This window comes from Aptenodytes forsteri, unplaced genomic scaffold, assembly GCF_000699145.1.
Source record: "Aptenodytes forsteri isolate BGI_AS27 unplaced genomic scaffold, ASM69914v1 Scaffold136, whole genome shotgun sequence".
NCBI classification, from domain to species: Eukaryota; Metazoa; Chordata; class Aves; order Sphenisciformes; family Spheniscidae; genus Aptenodytes; species Aptenodytes forsteri.
Genome location: NW_008796111.1, coordinates 2,763,817 through 2,780,724, shown reverse-complemented (window position 1 = coordinate 2,780,724; position 16,908 = coordinate 2,763,817). Strand labels below are relative to the sequence as shown.

Sequence of the window (16,908 nt, the reverse complement as noted above, 5' to 3'; positions counted from 1 at the left end):
CGTTGTTTCTTTCCGCTTGAACCAGGGAGAGAGGCTTCTGGGTTTCACTGCTTTTTGCAGAGCCAAAAAGCTGAAAGAAAACCCTGGGTTAGGTCAGAGGGACATGTTGTGGGTGGTTTTTTTTTTTCCCTTGCGGGTTTTCACTTTTGGTTGTGTCGTAGGGATGGATGAGTCCTCCCGGCGGGGAGGAACCTTCCTTGCTGCCCTTCGAAGTTATTTGAGGTTTGGGTTACAAAGAGGAGGCAATTTAAAAGATGCCAAAGTGGAGAGCACGCTAGCTGGCTGTTCCCATTCGAGAGGCTATTTATTTTAAATAAGTTGACACTCACCAGCTGTCAAGATCCTGCTGACTGGTGGAACATTATTTACATTCAAAGCTGTCTTAAAAAGCAAACACGAAACCAAAGTTCCCCATTAGGGGGTCAGGCAACAGAAGGGAGGAAGGGTGAAGAGGACATCACAGGGATATGTGAACATAAATATTTGCAGAGTAATATGTATAAATGCTCTTGGTCTTTCTCCTGGAATGCAATAATGCCTGCAATTGAGTTCATTGGCCAAATTGAATTTGGGCTCCTGTAGAAGTCTCTTTATATTAAGTGCTTTAACATACATCACCTTCTCAGTCTATCGATGAAATTCTATTATCCGCTCAGGCCGGACGCAATTCGGCAACAAAATCAGAGGGGAAATAAAAACCTTCACAAACCGAAGCAAGGAGCAGGTAATAGGACCTTGGGCATCCGTCTCCGGCTATTGACAAAGTGTCACGAGTGTCTGGGGGAAGGAGGAGCTCTCCGGGTTTCTCGCTAACTCCTTCCCTCCCTCTCAGCAAGTTTCCCCTCCATCTTGCTGCAGTGGGAGTAAAAACCTTTACAAGACTCAAGTAAAGCCAAGCAAACAGTTGCTGCGCATTAACTTAATTTAACTATATGACCAAGAGCAAGATTTTGCTTGAACTCGAGCTAATTCCAGCCTGGAGGAACGCCAGGGAAATTCAGCCATCCAGCTCTCGGGGGCTGCCCAGCACGGAGGCGAGGACAGGCCGAGGAACGTGGCGCACTGTTGGCACAGACTTGGCTGTCCTTGACACGAGGATGCTGTTACCTCCTGGGACCCAAAGTCTGGCCACCAGGAGCTGCTAGAGAGCGATGAGGTCTCCCCTCAGCCTCCTTTTCTCCAGACTAAACTTTCTCCAGTTCCCTCAGCCGCTCCTCATAAGACTTGTTCTCCAGAAGGAGCGGGGCCAGCCGCAGGTGGTGCTCGCCCTGGTTGTCATGGTCTTCCCAAAGCTGCTGAGCACGGGCGGGGACTGGCTGCGGGCTGCAGGGGCGTTGGGCTAGTTCTTGGGGGATATTTGGGTGAGCCTGTGGCTATTTCGGGGGTGATGCTCCAGCACTGGGGCTGGGCAAGCTCGGCTGGGGAAGCCCACGCTCTCACAGATCATTTACCCCAGGTCCCTGCCTGTCCCCCTTTGCGAAGCAGCGGTGGTGCAGCCGGCGGGTCCCACCCTGCTCCTCAGGGAAAGGTGCTCAACGGGGACATCGGTCTTTACACAAAATCTAAGACCCTCAACAAGAGACTGTTCCATGGACCAAACCTGCTTCTTTCCTCCCTTTCAGAGACCGCTTTGTTGCAAAAGTCAAGATTGGCTGGAGGCTCTCCAACAACTTAATCAACAGAGCCAGAAGGAGGAAAGTCCAAGCAGGGCAAAGCAGCCTGGGGCAGCCGGGACGCGCTTTGCGCTGGCACCCCCGGTTCGAGCTGAGCTACAACCGCAGGGGTAGCGTGCTGAGCTGCCGTCTTTGCGCTGGCCTGGAGGACAGAAGCAGGAGGCAGCCTCCAGGCTGAGCAGGAACTGCTTCATCTTTAACAGCAATACAGCATCGAGCATCACCGCATCTTGAGAGTCACCAAGAAGGCAGAAAAGAGTATTCCCTGCATGCGGGTACCACTGACGATTAACCAGCCTGATTTATTGGAGGAGGTGCTCTGGGGGATGGCCTTGATCCTCCAGGTCTGGAGTGCCTGATCCTGTCTGTTGGCGCCAGAATAACAGGCTGGGCAAATTCGTTCTGCTCCGCTAGTGCAAACTCACCACTCCAAGTCATGCGGAGAGCAAAGCCTCCCGGAGAGCATCCATGCACGGCACCGAGAACCGCGTAAGAGGAAGGCAGGGATCAAGGCAGGGGAACATAGAGGGCCTTTCCTTTCAACTCTTTTGTGTGAGCAAAAAAGAAGCCAAGGAAACCCTCAGAAAAGCAATTGGTGAAGAGAGGAAAGGAAATGCCGTTACAAAACTGGAAACCTCATCTTCTTGTCGGTGCCTCTGGCCTGAGCAAAGCCCGAGACGAGGCACTGTTACATGGAGCTGCTTGGTGATGAGTAATGCTCCCTCCTCCTGCCTTCCTCCAGGGACTGCTCACCACCAGCAGGATGGACAGACAGACGGACAGACAAAGCATGGACTGGGCAGGGGAGGACGAAGGAGAGAAATCTTAATAATCAGCCTAAAATTGAGTCACTTCTGCTCAATCTGATTTCTCCTAACTGGATCCACATGTCCTGGCCATGGCACATTAACTTCAATTATGGCTTATTAATGTCTCCGTGATGGAGCGTGCCCCGCTGAGCACTGTGGTGACTGACATTATGAAGGGGAAAAAATTACTCCAAAGAGACACGGTGTATAATGGAAGGAGAACCGGCGGCTTTCAGCGCGCCAGCCATCAGTCCTGGCAGCCAGGAAAAGCTCATTCACCCATTCCTGAGGAGATAACTGAGCTCATTGCTGCACCGAGGAGAAAACTAAGCGGTGAATAGAGATCTGCGGGGAAAAGTCTTTCTGCTTCCCTTCCCCACCCTGCCTGGCACACACACAAGCACACAGGCCAAGGGCTTGCTTGTGTCTATTCCTGTCTTGACTCCTCTGCATCTCCAGTTACTCTGCAGATCAATAGGGACAGGATGGAAGAAGAAAAAAAAAAAAAAAAAGAGAAAAGAAAAAGATACCAGGAAGAAGAAAGAGAGTAAAAATAAACTGTTGGCCATGAACGGAGAAATGGACCTGGCTGAGGCTGTGGGAGGAGGAGATGCAGACGAAGCAGGCAGAGGAGGCCCTGAAGCACCAGCCCATTGCACCAACACCCAGGAAGGGAGCAGTGACCCTCAGGATTCACCAGACCCTCTGGAGATCCTGGCAAACTCTTGACTGCCCCTGTCCACCTGGCCCACAGGGGGAGAGAAGGCAGCAAACTCCTTCCCCTTCTCCCCATGTCCTTTGCTCCGTCTCTTTCTGCTTTTCCCAAAAGCTCTGGGAGATCGCAGTGAGGGGTATTCCTTGGTGAGAAGCAGAGGGGTGAAGGATGGGGTGCACCTGGATGGGGGCCCAGGAGCACGTGGCCCAGGGGCATCAGAGAAACCTCTCTGAACCCACCGGCTAAGGCTGTGGCATGAGAAACCACCCAGGCTCATGGTCTGCTCTGAGGGCAAAGCATTTTGCTCCTCCCTTGACCGTGAACATCAACTGGAAATGAGTTGCCATGTGCCTCATCACCCTGCAGGCACTGCCAGCTGCCTGCCAAAATCCTGGTGCCATACAGGGGCACAGGCGATGCCACACACCGCTCCTCTGACAGCACATACCGCGGCTGGGCACCGCTTCTCTGTCTGCCCGGGGCTGTTCACATCTGTAAGTCACCGGCTCCTCTGCTCTCCTGGTGGGATTTTCTGGCTGCTTTTTGCCTTTGAGCCTTCATTTCTTCATAATCATCTTCCCTCTCATTTCCATGACCCCTGTAGTGACTCCCTAACACCCTCCCCCCCCCATTTTATCTAGGCACTTTCCTCCTGTTCTCGAACGTGGTCGTTCCCACGTCCTGGAACAGGCAGCACGCGTCCGTCCCCAGCCCTGCCTCCCCCCTTCCCTGCACAGCGCTCCTGTCAGGCTCACATTGATTTCTCCTCTCTTCCTCTCAATAACCCACCCCTTGTTGAGCCATACACAAGATTTAATTTGGTTTTAGTCCCTGCACTGTAACTGGCTTTGCTTACAGCTGGAATTAGATTGCTTTCCAGCGAAAAAACCTGCTTGCCGAGTCTGGAATAATCACAGGAGCAGAGTTAATTCACATGAAGCTTCTCCACCTTATACACCACTTATCCACAGCTCCTCAGCTGGCCGTCCTGCCCTGCGCCCATCGGAGCTGGAAGAGTCAGCCCAGGCCAGGCATCAACTTCTTCCCCATCCAGGATGAGCGTCCCCTTCTCCTGGGGACCAGCCCAGCAAGCGGGGACAGCTGGGGAGAGCTGGAGCAAAGCAAAGCTGGGTCTTGCTGTAGCTCAGGACTTGGAATTTGGGCCCGAAAAAGCAGATTTCAGAGTTTTCTGTGTCCCCGGCCAAGGAAAAGCCCTCTCCTCCCTGCTGCATGGAGGAGTCGCTGTCAGGCAGCTCGCGGTGAACGGAGCCAAGAGGGAAGCGGAGGCGAGCCGTCCACCCGGGCAGCCGTCCATGCGGGCAGCGTGCCAGCTCTGGGGGGAGGCCACCAGGAATCAGCCAACAAACCCCAACCCGTCTCGTTCTGGCCCCAGCGAAAAAGCAGCCTTGCAGCTTCCACCCGGCTTTCGCAGCCCGACCCTCCCTCGCCAGTGCTGTCCTCAGGATGCAGGCAGCTGTGGACTCTCGGATGTCTCATAGAGGTTGTGCCCCACCTCTCCCCGGGGTGTTTGAAGGAGCTTTCCTCCCCTGTCCTAGTTGACTCTTTTCACAAAGTTTATAGGGATTTTATCTCTTGAAGCAATCTCCGCTGCTATTAAACAGTATTAAATTTGGACAGTGAGTTCAAAACATGCTGGGGGACTGGTGGGGGGAGGAAGACAGCTGACAACTAGCAAGATGCTGGTTTGTGGAGAATCCCACCAGCACAGCCAGAAGTTAAAAGTACTGAAGTGACATATCCTGCACAAGACAGGCAGAAAAGGTAACGGCCCCGGGGGAGGAAGGCATTCATGGGACACCGAGAGTATTTTAACGTGTATCTTAAAGCATCAAGTACCCCAAAGGTGCTGTAGGTGCAGTAACAAGTCCTTGGTTACCTGCACAGTCATCTCTGTGCTTGGAAGCCAAAGGTCATTGCACAAGGGCATCAAATATTTAATCCTAATTTACCACTTTCTGAGCTGAAAACTCTGTGTCCCTGTTACAGAGTCTAACCAGCCCGGATAAATTGATAGACCAGCTCCAACCCTTCCTGCCAGCCGCCCCTCAGCGTGGGCTTTGGCTGGGAATTCATCCCTGTGGCTTTGCCACCGCTGTCGGTTAACACCAAGCATCCCTGCGGGCAGCTCGGCCGCCCGGGAGGGAGCAGAGCCGCGGCAGACGGAGCAGGGGGCAGGACTGGCTGTGTTCGGGGTGGAGGGGAAGGCAACGCGCTGGCCTTTCCTCTCGCCTTTGCCTGCTTTCCTTTCAAGCCTCTTTGCTTTGCTATTTTGCCCCATCCCGAGCTGTTCTGAGGACTGTGGATATTTAGCACGCCTGGCAATACTTCTTAGGGGCAGGTGTAAAATGTCTCTCCGCACATTTATATACAGAAGCACATTGCACTGAAACCCGGGCGCTTGCAGATGCACTTGACGGTGCTCTCCCGCACCTCTGCCCGTGTGCCTGAGCTCCCCAGGGTTCCTCCCCGAGCAATTTCGGGGTGGAGGGGAAGGCAACGCGCTGGCCTTTCCTCTCGTTTGTGCCTGCTTTCCTTTCAAGCCTCTTTGCTTTGCTATTTTGCCCCATCCCGAGCTGTTCTGGACTGTGGATATTTAGCACGCCTGGCAATACTTCTTAGGGGCAGGTGTAAAATGTCTCTCCGCACATTTAGGGCACGCCGACACGCCGCCAGCCGAGCTGAGAGCCACAGCTGCTCATCCCACACAGGCGACTGCGCCGCGAGAGAGGCCAAGCCCCTCTGCCTGCTGCTGCCCTCACCGCTGCCTCCTGCCTCCCCCCGCGGGAGCAAAGGGCTCTCCTATTCCTCACTGCAGCTTCCTTCCCCCTGGAGCACATTCAAAGCCAGCCTAGGCGGCACCTGCAAAACATTTTTGCTTGCAAGTGTCAGAAGCAAACAGTTTGGAACCGATACAAATGGCTCTTCTGTCGCTGTGGTGATTCTTGTTAGCACGGGGTGGGTGATGGGGAGATTTTTCCCCTCTCGCCTGTAAGTCTCGCACAAGCTGAATCCACAAGCTGGATGGGAAATTAGCCATCTCGGCATTTTTCCACCTTACTTTGCTTTTTCAGTTGATGTCATAACGTAACATATGGCATCGTACAGAGAAATGAAAAACAAAAACCAGGAGAAACAAACCCCCTTCCCGCCTTCCCCTGCCCCAGATCTGTCGGGGGGGTTACCCTCACCCCAAACTTCATCTGCCGGAGCCGGGGCTGCTCCGGGGGTGCAGGACTGACTCAGGATGACCCATCCTGCTTGTACTGGCGGTGAGCAGGAGTTTAGTGAGGCGAGCCTCATTCCTCACCCCCCCAGATCCACTAGCGTCGCCCCTGAGATTTTTGGGCAGAGGCTGCCCGCGTTTGCACAGCTGGGGCCAGGGTATCTCAGAGGGAACTCAGACCCCGACTGTCCATCCAAGCTGTGTCCCAGCTCCCCCCGCGCCAGCTCCGGGAGGACACAGCCCTTCTCTCAGACATTCCCGCGCCAGCCTTGGAGGTGCCCCAGCCGTTCCCTGCAAGGACACATCTGTTTTATTACCAATACTGCCCTGCCTTGGGAGAGAGGGTATTAGAGGGAGAGACACCAATAATCTTACTGGTCGACAGAAACGCTGATGGCTTAGTTTTCTAGCAGTAACCCTCTTCTCATCCCTCCAAGAAGAGACGCCCGAAGAAATACAGCAGCCATTACCTGCCGGTGACTTCAATGTTGGAGACGGCATAGAAGTACTTGTACAAGTTCTCCCTCTGCACGTAGGTGCCCCCCAGGGCCGGTCTCAGCAATCTCATCCGCAGGTCGGTCACGGTGAAGAAGTCCTTGAGCCCTTTGGCGCTCTCCAGCCGGGTGTACAAGTTGTCCATGTTCTTGAGGTCGGGGCCAGCAAAGATGGCAAAGCGGTCCCTCACCTCGAACCGGACGGTCTTCTCTTTTTTGGAGCCCGCCCAGCGGGAATACTCCTCCGTGCAGAGGACCCTGTTGGCACTGGTGGTGGAGAGGTCCCGGACCCTCCGTGCTGGCATGCTAAAGGCCTCCATGCAGTCATCTGCGTAATATTGGTACGGGTGCCAAGTCCTCCCGTTGTCCAGCGACTTCTCCAGCAGCATGATGGTGGGTCGGCCGTACTCGAAGGTTATCACAATGTCATCCGTCAGCTCGATGCTCTTGTTCCAGGACAGCGTGATGTTGGCTAGCAGCGGCTCCGGGTACCGGCGCCACGTCACGCTCTGCCAGTACGTGGCCAGCCCTTCGTCCTCGCTGTCGAACATGAGTTTCGGTGGGTGGGCCAGGTCCGGGTTGGAGGCATCGCACTCGTCGCTGCACAGGTACGGGTTCTCCTGGAACAACAACAACGGTCACAAGAGAAGAAGGCAACGCCTGGGCATCGCGTGGGCATCGTGGGCACGCAGCCGAGCTCGCACCGTTACTGGGCCCTGGTTTTAGCTGCTTGTGTCAAATGTTAACTGCTGGGCTGAAACTGGAGTATGAATTTAAGACAGAAAAATGTGGCTTTGCCTTTGCTGTAAGAACGGCTGAGCTGTTTCCTTTGAAAGGCCCTTCGGGAAAGGGCCTTTCAATTTGGCACGGGGGCAACTTTCATAGAAAGCGCTTTCCCTGAGACAGTCTCTGAGAAACTTCGCTTAAGGTTGGCCGAGTTACAAGCCCATGGAAAGCTGCGTTCACCCCTGCTCCCTTGCAAGAACCGAATGGCTGAAATCCCCAAAGCACATCCATGCCTCTGATGGCTCCTGATGCCGAATGGGCTGGGGAGACACCATCTCCCCAGTGCCTCTGAGCACGGCTTGAGGAGGGAAACCTGATTCCTCAGCTCTGAGCTGGGACAGGACTGGGCGGTAGTGGAGAGAGCAGAGATTTGTGCTCCCGGTGTCTCTGCTGTCCGCAGGACAGCACCCTGGCCTTGGGGACAAGCAGAGCAGGTATGCTCGGCGTGCACCCGCTCAGCCCAATGTGATGACCATCGCTGGTCACTCCTCAGTTCAACCTGCCCAAACTAACCAGAGGCTGAGCTGACAGCGAAGGAATCGGGAAGGGAACAGGGCAGGCAGCTCTGTGCCCACCCGCCAGCACCCAGAAGGGACCCAGGACTCCTGCAGCCTAAACACTGTCCCCAGCCACTTGCTGCTTGTCCAGGTGCCCTTAGCCTGTGGCAAATACAAGATAACGTCAGTTAACGTCCGTCTTTGCAGAAACTGAGTTACGTAGCTGTGCCTGGCAGGCCTGCTGCCTGCGGGGACAGGCACTTCCCAAGCCACGCTGCCTTCCCCAGCTGCAGGCAGGAGGTGCAATGGTCCTCACCCGCCCGCAGGGACCACGGTGGGAAGGATGGCTCATCCCATCCAGGCGACAATGTCCGCTGCTACGTCACTCGTTGCCTGCAGGCCTGGGCAATGGCAGAAGAAGTCCAGCCATCCCATTTTGCCCACAACTGACAGCGCATGTCAAGCTCACATGTTTTGCATGGGACACACGCACGCATCCACGTGTGCTGAACTGCACTAAGGACATATCGTCAAGGTCACACACCAAATGTTGAAGTTTCGGAGGTGGGCATCAGGGTTAGCCGTGCCAATGGGTTTATTGCTCAAGCATACATGTGTTAAAGCCCATCATTACAAGCTGGGGTCTCTCTTGCCCTGCAGCCCCTTCCTTCAGGAGCGTGTGGGTCAGAGCTGCCTTGGGGGTGACGTGGGGCTGTGTTATAGTGGCTACCGTCCGCAAAAAAACTCTGCAACACACTTCAAATCTTTTTTGCATGTGAAGCATCTCTTCGCTGTCGCTTTACTTCCCGCTTGGACTCAAAATCCAGAGGATCAGGGAGGCAGAGGGATTGGTATGACAGCGGGCTCTACTGCAGTGGGACCCTCATCAGGGAGGCAGAGCCACCTGGCAGAGGAGGAGGTGATAAAGCAGCTGGAGCTGCTCAGAGCCGATGGCTGGAGGTGAGGAGCCTGCTGGGGCGTGAGGTCTGGCCCTCTCGAGCACAGCGGACTTGCAAGGTAAGACCGAGCCGGGTTTTGCGGTTTGGTTTGTGAATGCTTTGTGCGCGGTCGGGAGTCCGTGGGAAGGTGCTGTGTGCGGGGAGCAGCGTGCTCCTGCCCGGCCCCGGGGACCTCCTGCAGCGCCAGGGCTGTGCTGGGGTGCAGGGGCTGCTGGTCCCCGGCTCACAGGGAGCTGGTGCTAGTACCTGGGGGCTCAAACAAACAAGATGAGGGGCTGGGGTCTGCGCAGGCTGCTTGTGTCCCAGGGCTGGGAGAACCCCGCTACAAGCGTGGGGAAGCGTGGGAAGAGGCCGCTCCTGTGTCCATGGCACTGGGGACTGATCCTGCACTGTGGGCTTGCTTTGACCTGGGAAGCTCTTGGAGTCTAAGTGCTTGTGACCTGCTTTTAGGGTGCCCTGTGTATACCCCGGGCAAAGCAGAGGAGGGGATCTGGCTTGGACAAATGGATGCTCTTGGGTGCAAAGCGCAGCTGTGCTTTGAATGTGGAAAACAATGTGTAACATGAGGTGCTTTGGAAAATCTGGGCTTTGCCACCTCCAGTTGGGCAACCAAAAGTCCTGGGAACTACTTAGAGCTCCTCCACTCCGCGTCTGTAAAATGGGCCTTTGGTGCCTCCCCGCAGCTTGGAGACACGCGCTGAATGTGAGCAACTGTTTGCACAGCGAGTGGAGGCCACAGCGCCGAGGAGCCTAGAAAAGCTCAGGAGGACATAAATAATTCTGTCTTCTGAGCAGCGTGCGAGTAGCACTCTGTAAATAAGGCAGAAGGCTGCTCTGCCAGCAGCGGGGATAAAACAAAATAGCGAGCAGCTGATCTGTACGTGAGCACCAGGCTCCTTTGCAGGGGATGCAGCGGTGGCCTTGGGGAGAAAAGGGGACTCCCGTAAATAAAGCATGCGTTGTCATGTGTGTGTGCACGAGGCTGCCAGGGAAAGCAGCAAAAGCCAGTTGATAAAATGGAGCAAAACTCACGCTGTTTTCAACGTTGTCTTGCTCTCAGACACACACCTGCCCGATGGTAAAGCCACGAGTTCCGTGCTGGGATTTGCTCCCCCTGTTACAGCCTTAACTTGAGCGACGTCTGGCTTTTGCCATCCCCATGTGTGCTGGGAGGAAGGGCTGCAGCCGGAGCTGTTGAGCTCCGGTGCGGTGCCCATCCCCGGAGCAGGGAGGCTAACTAAATGGATGCTTCGATGGCTGTTTTAAAAGCAAATGGCTATAGTTTTATTATTTTTCACTTGCTTGCAGCTGTGCCACCTGAGCAAGGGAAATCAATGGAGTGCTCAGGCTTGCTTGGCTTGGTCAGGTTGACAGCACCTGCCCGGGAGCTTCCCCACTCCCCTCCCAAAGAGGGGGAGCTGCCCCAAGCAAGGGGAGATGCCAGCTCTGGGTGCAGTAGGGCTCTGAGCAGCGCCAGGGGGTCCTCTCCTGCTGCAACATGCTGTTCCGGAGCAGGGATTTAAAAAACCTAAGATATTGACATATTTAATATGCTCTCCTGACTCGTCACGTTCAGAGGAATTGTTTACCTCTGCTAATGAGACAGAGCTCCCTGCTGGGGGATGTAGCTGCCTCTTAGCGCAGCTTTACAGCGGTGGCTGATGGAAAAGGAAGAAAAATCCCCATCAGCTGAAGCGCTGGGGGCTCTGAGTACGTTTCCTGTGCTGAGACAACATATTGTGTCGCAGTATGGTCCTACTGCCAATGTGGTCATACAGATGGCTTAATAGGACGGTCCTGAAAAGACCATCCCGGAGGTCTGTTTTCACCTCTTGTCTGAAGGAGGGTGCAGCAGTGCAGCACCTTGGTGGGCTCAGGTGGGGAATTGGCTTGAGGCAGCAGCACAAAACTCCCCGATAAACCCACCTTGCTGCTCAGACCAGCTCTGTACGAGCAGGAGTCTGCGTGCACGGAGCCGTCCTGGCAAGAGTGCTCTTGCCGTGTGGCTTCCTTTCCTTGCATGCAGCAGCCATCGGGGCTGCCAAAGCCCTTGAGCTTTGAGTAAGATCTGCGTGCACGGAGCCGTCCTGGCAAGAGCGCTCTTGCCGTGTGGCTTCCCTTCCTTGCATGCAGCAGCCGTCGGGGCTGCCAAAGCCCTTGAGCTGATGTAAGTTGAATCTCCACTGAGTATTTGCTGCTAGAGCTGTCCCCAGCGTGGCCACGCTGGCCAGCTTCACCTTCGGGGCTAGGGATGATGCTCCCTTTCAAGGTTTTCTTTGGAGGCTTCTTTAAGCAGTGGCCAAACTACACAAGGGAAGGACTCTGTGACCAAGCCACAATAAGAAAACATTACCCAGACCAGCAAAGGGTGGCCAGGGTAAGAGGTGGGACAGGTTTCCCAGGAGCGGTGAGGGAAGCAACCGAGCCTGACAAGTATGATCCCCTTCCCGCTGTCCCGTCTGGAAGGACAGAGCTGGCCAGGCAGGTCGCTGGCAGGGGACCTGGCAGGTCAAGAGCAGGAAGAAGCGGAGCCAAAACTCTGCCTGTCTCCCATATACTCGTCCCAGAGATCAGGGAATGGAGGTGCACAATCCCCGATGGTTCCTGTACATCCCAACCTGTAAGCGTGCTCAGCTCAGCAGGCAGCAAGCCCAAAGATGTCTTTAACCACCCTGATGCTCTGGAGCAGCACACGGCTTGAGAGCTGCGTGGTTGTAACAGGGCAAACGCAAAAATAACCTCTAAATGACAGTGCTGAAAGGTGGGGGAGAGCCTCAAAAGCCACCGAGTGAGTCACGTCACTATGGCTTCCTCTGCTAAAATGAAGTGTTCCTTTTTGGTTTTAGGTTTATTGAATTGTCCTTCCTCCATGGGATGCTCAATGCATTTTCTGCTGGTGGGGTGGTTTGAAGTCAGCCGGGAGGGCAGGGGGGAGCGGAAACAGATGGCCATACTTTGGCTGCTCTGTTGGTCCTGGTAAGATCAGTTATAGCACTGTTGAAACAATTCCAGGTATTATTTTTGAATCTGGTTTCCTCTTCCAAGCTGTGTGTCCTCCAAAGAATCTGTCCAAAGTCTCAAGATACTTAGTCTTCAATCTAAAAGTCAGACTGCATTAGCCAGGCAAACTTGGTCTCAGCGAGCTTAAAATAAACCAGTTCACTTTGAGTCTCACACTATTAAATCAGTCGTGAACGTCCTCACGGCAACTAGACATTGCAGGTTTCCAGCTCTCCAGCATGCTTTTCTGGTTCCTCGTTTCTCGAGAGTGCACCAAAGAGCACCGCAACCTTGCTTAGCCCCAGCTCAGCCCAAAGGGGCAAATCCCCGGGGGCAAATTGCAAGAGCCTTGTTGAGGACAAGTTGTCCTACCAAATATCACCACAGCCAAGACTGTGCCTCCATGGGGCAAGCGTCCCGCTGGGGAATGACGTGCCTGGAAGTGTGTCCCAGTCCCGGTGGCTGCAGACCCAGCCCTTGGGTTTTGCCTCCTCTCGCTGCCAGGCTGGGGCCAGTGCTGGGCAGAAATGCTGCAAAAGGGACTTTCTGAAGGTGACAGCGGGGATTTGCTCCTTGAGGAGGATTTCTTAAGAAACAAGATATCGCTCTGACAAGGCATGATGACAGGAATCCAGGATGCTGCGGCGAAGCTGCTTCCCACCTTGCTGGGGAGGGAGGGAATGGGGGAAAACAGCCGCAATAAAAGGCCCTGGTTCTACAAAGCCCAGCTGGTTTCTAGGGCTCTTAATGAGCACACAAAGTTGTTTTGCTTTTTTTTTCCTGGCAGATAATGCCATTTTTAAGCCTTATAGCATAAAATTACATATTTTTGTAGGTGAAATTACTTGATTAATCATTAAGCTGTTGAATATTTTAAACAAACTAGACATCTGTTGTGAATGGTGAAAGCTGCACAGAAATAAACCTGCAGCTTTTAGGAGATCTCCATGCCAAAGGGAAGCTGGAAAGCAATTGCAACCACTAGCCGCACAATGAAGAAAAATAATAAAAATAATAATAATAATATTAGAAGGAAAGAAACCCCCAAGACTTGAGCAAGGAAAAATAAGTAGGTGATGGAAACTTTGTACTGCTCAGCCAAGGATGGTCATCACAGCTCTCATAACCTGGTGTGATTTGTTTAATGGTGTCTTGGCCAGGGAACCCCCCTGCGGTTGCTTCGCTTTCAGGGGTCTCTTCTGCCTGATGAAATTGTGTTGTTTAAGCCAAGGCGTCTGCTAAAACCTCGGTCACCCTGGGATCACCTTGTTTTTAATTACAGTCTCCTAATAAGAGTAATGGCAAGGTCTCATCAACTTGGACCAGTTTCGGAAATCCAAACTTTCTATTTTTTTTAGCTGGGGGGAGGGAATCCTTGCCTTTTTTATAGGAAGATTTTTATCAAAGGGGAAAAAAGTTAAATGCTTTTCTTTGGCACAAAGATCTATGCTGTTGGGCGGGTTTCTCTTGGGTCCTTTCTTCTGTGGAGGGTTTTTTCCCCAAGAACTGGCTCTCAAAGTGAACCAGAGAGCTCTCAGACCTTGGGTGTCTCCAGGCTCTCCTGCAAGCACTGACGATGGTTGGGACTGGGGGCCGTTTGATCTCCCCCCCCCCCCCCCCTGTAGCCTAAAGAGCCTGAAGAGCTGGGTCTGGCTCCCTCGACACAGGAGCTTCCTGCAGACTCTGAAATGAGAGATCTGCTTAACGACCAGGCTCCTGGAGCAGACAGGAGAAGGTCTGGTGCCCACCGAAGGCTGGCCCTCCCGGCCCACACGGGGCCGTTAGCAGCAGCCGGCACCCGCCACTGCTGCGGGAGGTGGAGGGGCCCGTGGGTGAGGAGGGTTTGCATGGCGCTGCCCCCCTCATCTGTAGGTTTTCATCCAGTTTTGCTGCATGGCACAAGTAATTCAGGGGAAAAACATCCCTGTGCGGAAGCAGCGTTTTGCTGGCCTGCGAGTCGGGCAGTTGCTGGAGCGATTTCAGTGGGGCAGGCGACGGCACAGAAACCTCCTTCCCCCTTCTCAGGAGCACTCGTGGCTGAGGAAACCTCGGTCTGAACCTCCACCCAGGAGGGGACAATCCCCTCCTTAGCGCCCACCCTGTCCAGCTGCGATGCTTAAGGAGCTCTCGGGTGCATCCCAAAGTCCTTCTGCTTATCGCAGGGCACCTACGACGCTGTCTTTTATTTTCTGGTTAAAGGTTAGCTGATGAGGTTCACAAGGTCCCCACACTGCCTCGCACAGCAACAAAGTCCTCAAGTTCGTATCAAATTTCTACCAGATCCTGCAAAACAACTGCATCGGCAAAATCCTCGCGTGCACCTGATCCCTCCTGCCTTGCTAATGTCCCCGCTGTGGACCGGTGCCACCGAGCTGTGGGTGTCCTGCAGCCTCCCCTTCCCTGAACAACCTGTCCGTCATGGGGAGGACTGGTGGCCGTGGGAGAGCGGGGGTCCCCAACCTGCGGAGGGGAGCAGGGGCCAGCCCGCTCCATCCCTGCCTCTCCTGTGGGTGCTCTGGCACACATTCCCCCCCTAAATTTTATTTTCTCCCCCTCCCTTTTCCCGTCCAGCACCAAGCTGGATCTGTTCGCTCAGGAGGCTGCAGGATAAAGCCGAAACGATTGTCTCAGTGCGTTTGCTTTCCTGCTTCTTTATGCTCAGCCGAGTTCCCCCGATTCACGCTGGGATTGAGCTGCAGGGCTTCGCTTCGCCTCCATCCCCTGCTCCGGCTTCCCTGGCTCTGCCAGGGCTTCGCAGGGATCTCCGTCCCTGTTCCCGGCCCAGCCGGGCTGTGGGTTCGCTCCGGTGCCTGTCAGCACCGCGACTCAGCACTGGGAAATAACCCGCCGGGCAGGGAAGATGCCGTCCCTGACCCAGCTCCGGTGACAACCGCCTTTATCCTCCCCACTGATACTGAGTTAAATCTATTTTCCGCAACACAAATTTTTGACAAGGGCCACACAGCGATGTGCGTTTCGGGAAACTTCCTTGTTCTTTCTTCCAATAACCACTTCAGGACACGATGCTTTTTCCCAAACAGAATTGCATTTACCCGGGAGAAAACGCGGGCTCGTCCTAACGTCATTACAGGGTATTTTCACTCTTGCTGCTTCTGACCTGAGGGGTCAACTGCTCTATCTAGATTTATGAAAAGACAAGGTGATCTTATGATCAAAAATAACATTTGTGGGTAATTAAATCTCATGCTTCAGGGCATAAACCATAACCTGCCAGTGGCCAGGATGGGACTCCCAGAGAACTGGAAATACTCTCTGACAATTAATTTTCACTCTATTCATGGGCTGGGAGGGATCAGAGGGGTGAAGCAACCGTAATTAATTTACCGCGATTATTTCCAACAGCTGGCAAGTGGCATAACTCACTGGCAGAGATGGCTGGGAGCATGGAGATAATTGAGGAGAAATACGAGGCCCTTCTCGAGCCAAACAGCCCCACACCAGCCCTTCCCCGTGAGCGCGGGTGAGGGTCGGTGCCTTCCTCGCTTGATGCTCCGGGGAACGTGGGGGGATGCCGGGAGCCCTGGGGAGGCCACACGGAGCTGCCTGGCCGGGGTCTGCTCCTCTTGCACTAATTACCCCGTCCCCCGGTGCCCAAGCGGGCTTTCCCCGCAGCACGGCTGTGACTCGAACCCGGCAAATGTCTTGGGGACAGCTTTGCCTGTGCCATTTTGGGATGCCTGTTGGCATGCAGGGAGGGGTCCTGGATGGCACCACGCGCTGCAGCGTCAGACTGTGGAGATGCTAGGGGTGCTCTGAATGCAAAATGTGCCTTTTCAAAGTGAAATCTTAATGGCTTTCTTCAAGATGATGTGTTTTCTCCTATTTTTTTCTTTTAAATACCACTTTGGTGAAGTTATATGTATTTTAGATAGTCCAGAAGCTCTCATTTCCCACATATAGTAGAAGATCCTGTTTTCCCAGGGGCCGCCTGTGCGGCTGCTGCCGGCGTGCCGCTTGGGTGCTCGGGAACGCTCCAGCAAACCCCTTATCTGCACATCCCGTAAGCAAGCACGGCCCCAAGCCATACGCAGAGCCCCTGTGCATCGCTTACCCTTTGGTAACCCTCCAAAGAGATGTTTTTAAATGGTCCATGCGTGTAGGCAGGTTCTGGCAAGACATCCACGGTTCGGTGAGGGATTATTTCGCAGCTTCACCTCCTCAGGGGAAGCGCAGCTCCGGTTGGGAGGCAGCAGGCTCTGGGGCAGGGAGCCTTGTGGGGACAGGGTAAGGCTGGGATGGGCTGGGAAGCTCAGGGTGGGCTGGTGGGGTGGTTTGCTCGTTCGTGTGCCCTTCCCTCGCTGCCTCCCTCCCCCCAGCCATCTGCAAGGGGCTCTTATTAGGGCAGAGATAGCAAAGGGGGAGAAAACCGTCCTCACTAACAAGCTGTTTGCTGTTTATGAGCAGGTAAAGGCAGAGCTGGAATGAATTATTAATAGGGTGGAAATGGGGTCCCTCCACAGATCTGCTGCTAATTCTGGCTCAGCCGAATGTCACTCCCTCCATCTCCCCCCCAGCTGTGGTTTGGGGGATTGATTGCTCCTCCGCTTCTTTCCCCTTCCTCCCAGATCGGAGGTTGTCCGAGCGCAAGGTCACCCCTCGGCACGGACATTAGGACACGCTTTGCCTGCGTGTGGGACTGGGGAGAACGTGAGTCAGCAGAAACTGGCACCGCCAGCTTCACCGCATGGCTGGTCGTGATCAACACCCACG

At 54.4% G+C, this 16,908-nt stretch overlaps 1 protein-coding gene across 2 annotated transcripts in view; it reads right to left on the bottom strand.

The window, feature by feature from the left end:
* Nucleotides 1–16,908, bottom strand: part of NTNG2 (netrin G2) — a 48,767-nt gene that overhangs the window by 21,304 nt on the left and 10,555 nt on the right. For both annotated transcript variants that reach the window (XM_019474070.1, XM_009286950.1), the window contains exon 2: nucleotides 6,912–7,555. In XM_019474070.1, the coding sequence (XP_019329615.1) occupies nucleotides 6,912–7,555 (644 nt within the window). The remainder of the gene's footprint in view (nucleotides 1–6,911; nucleotides 7,556–16,908) is intronic.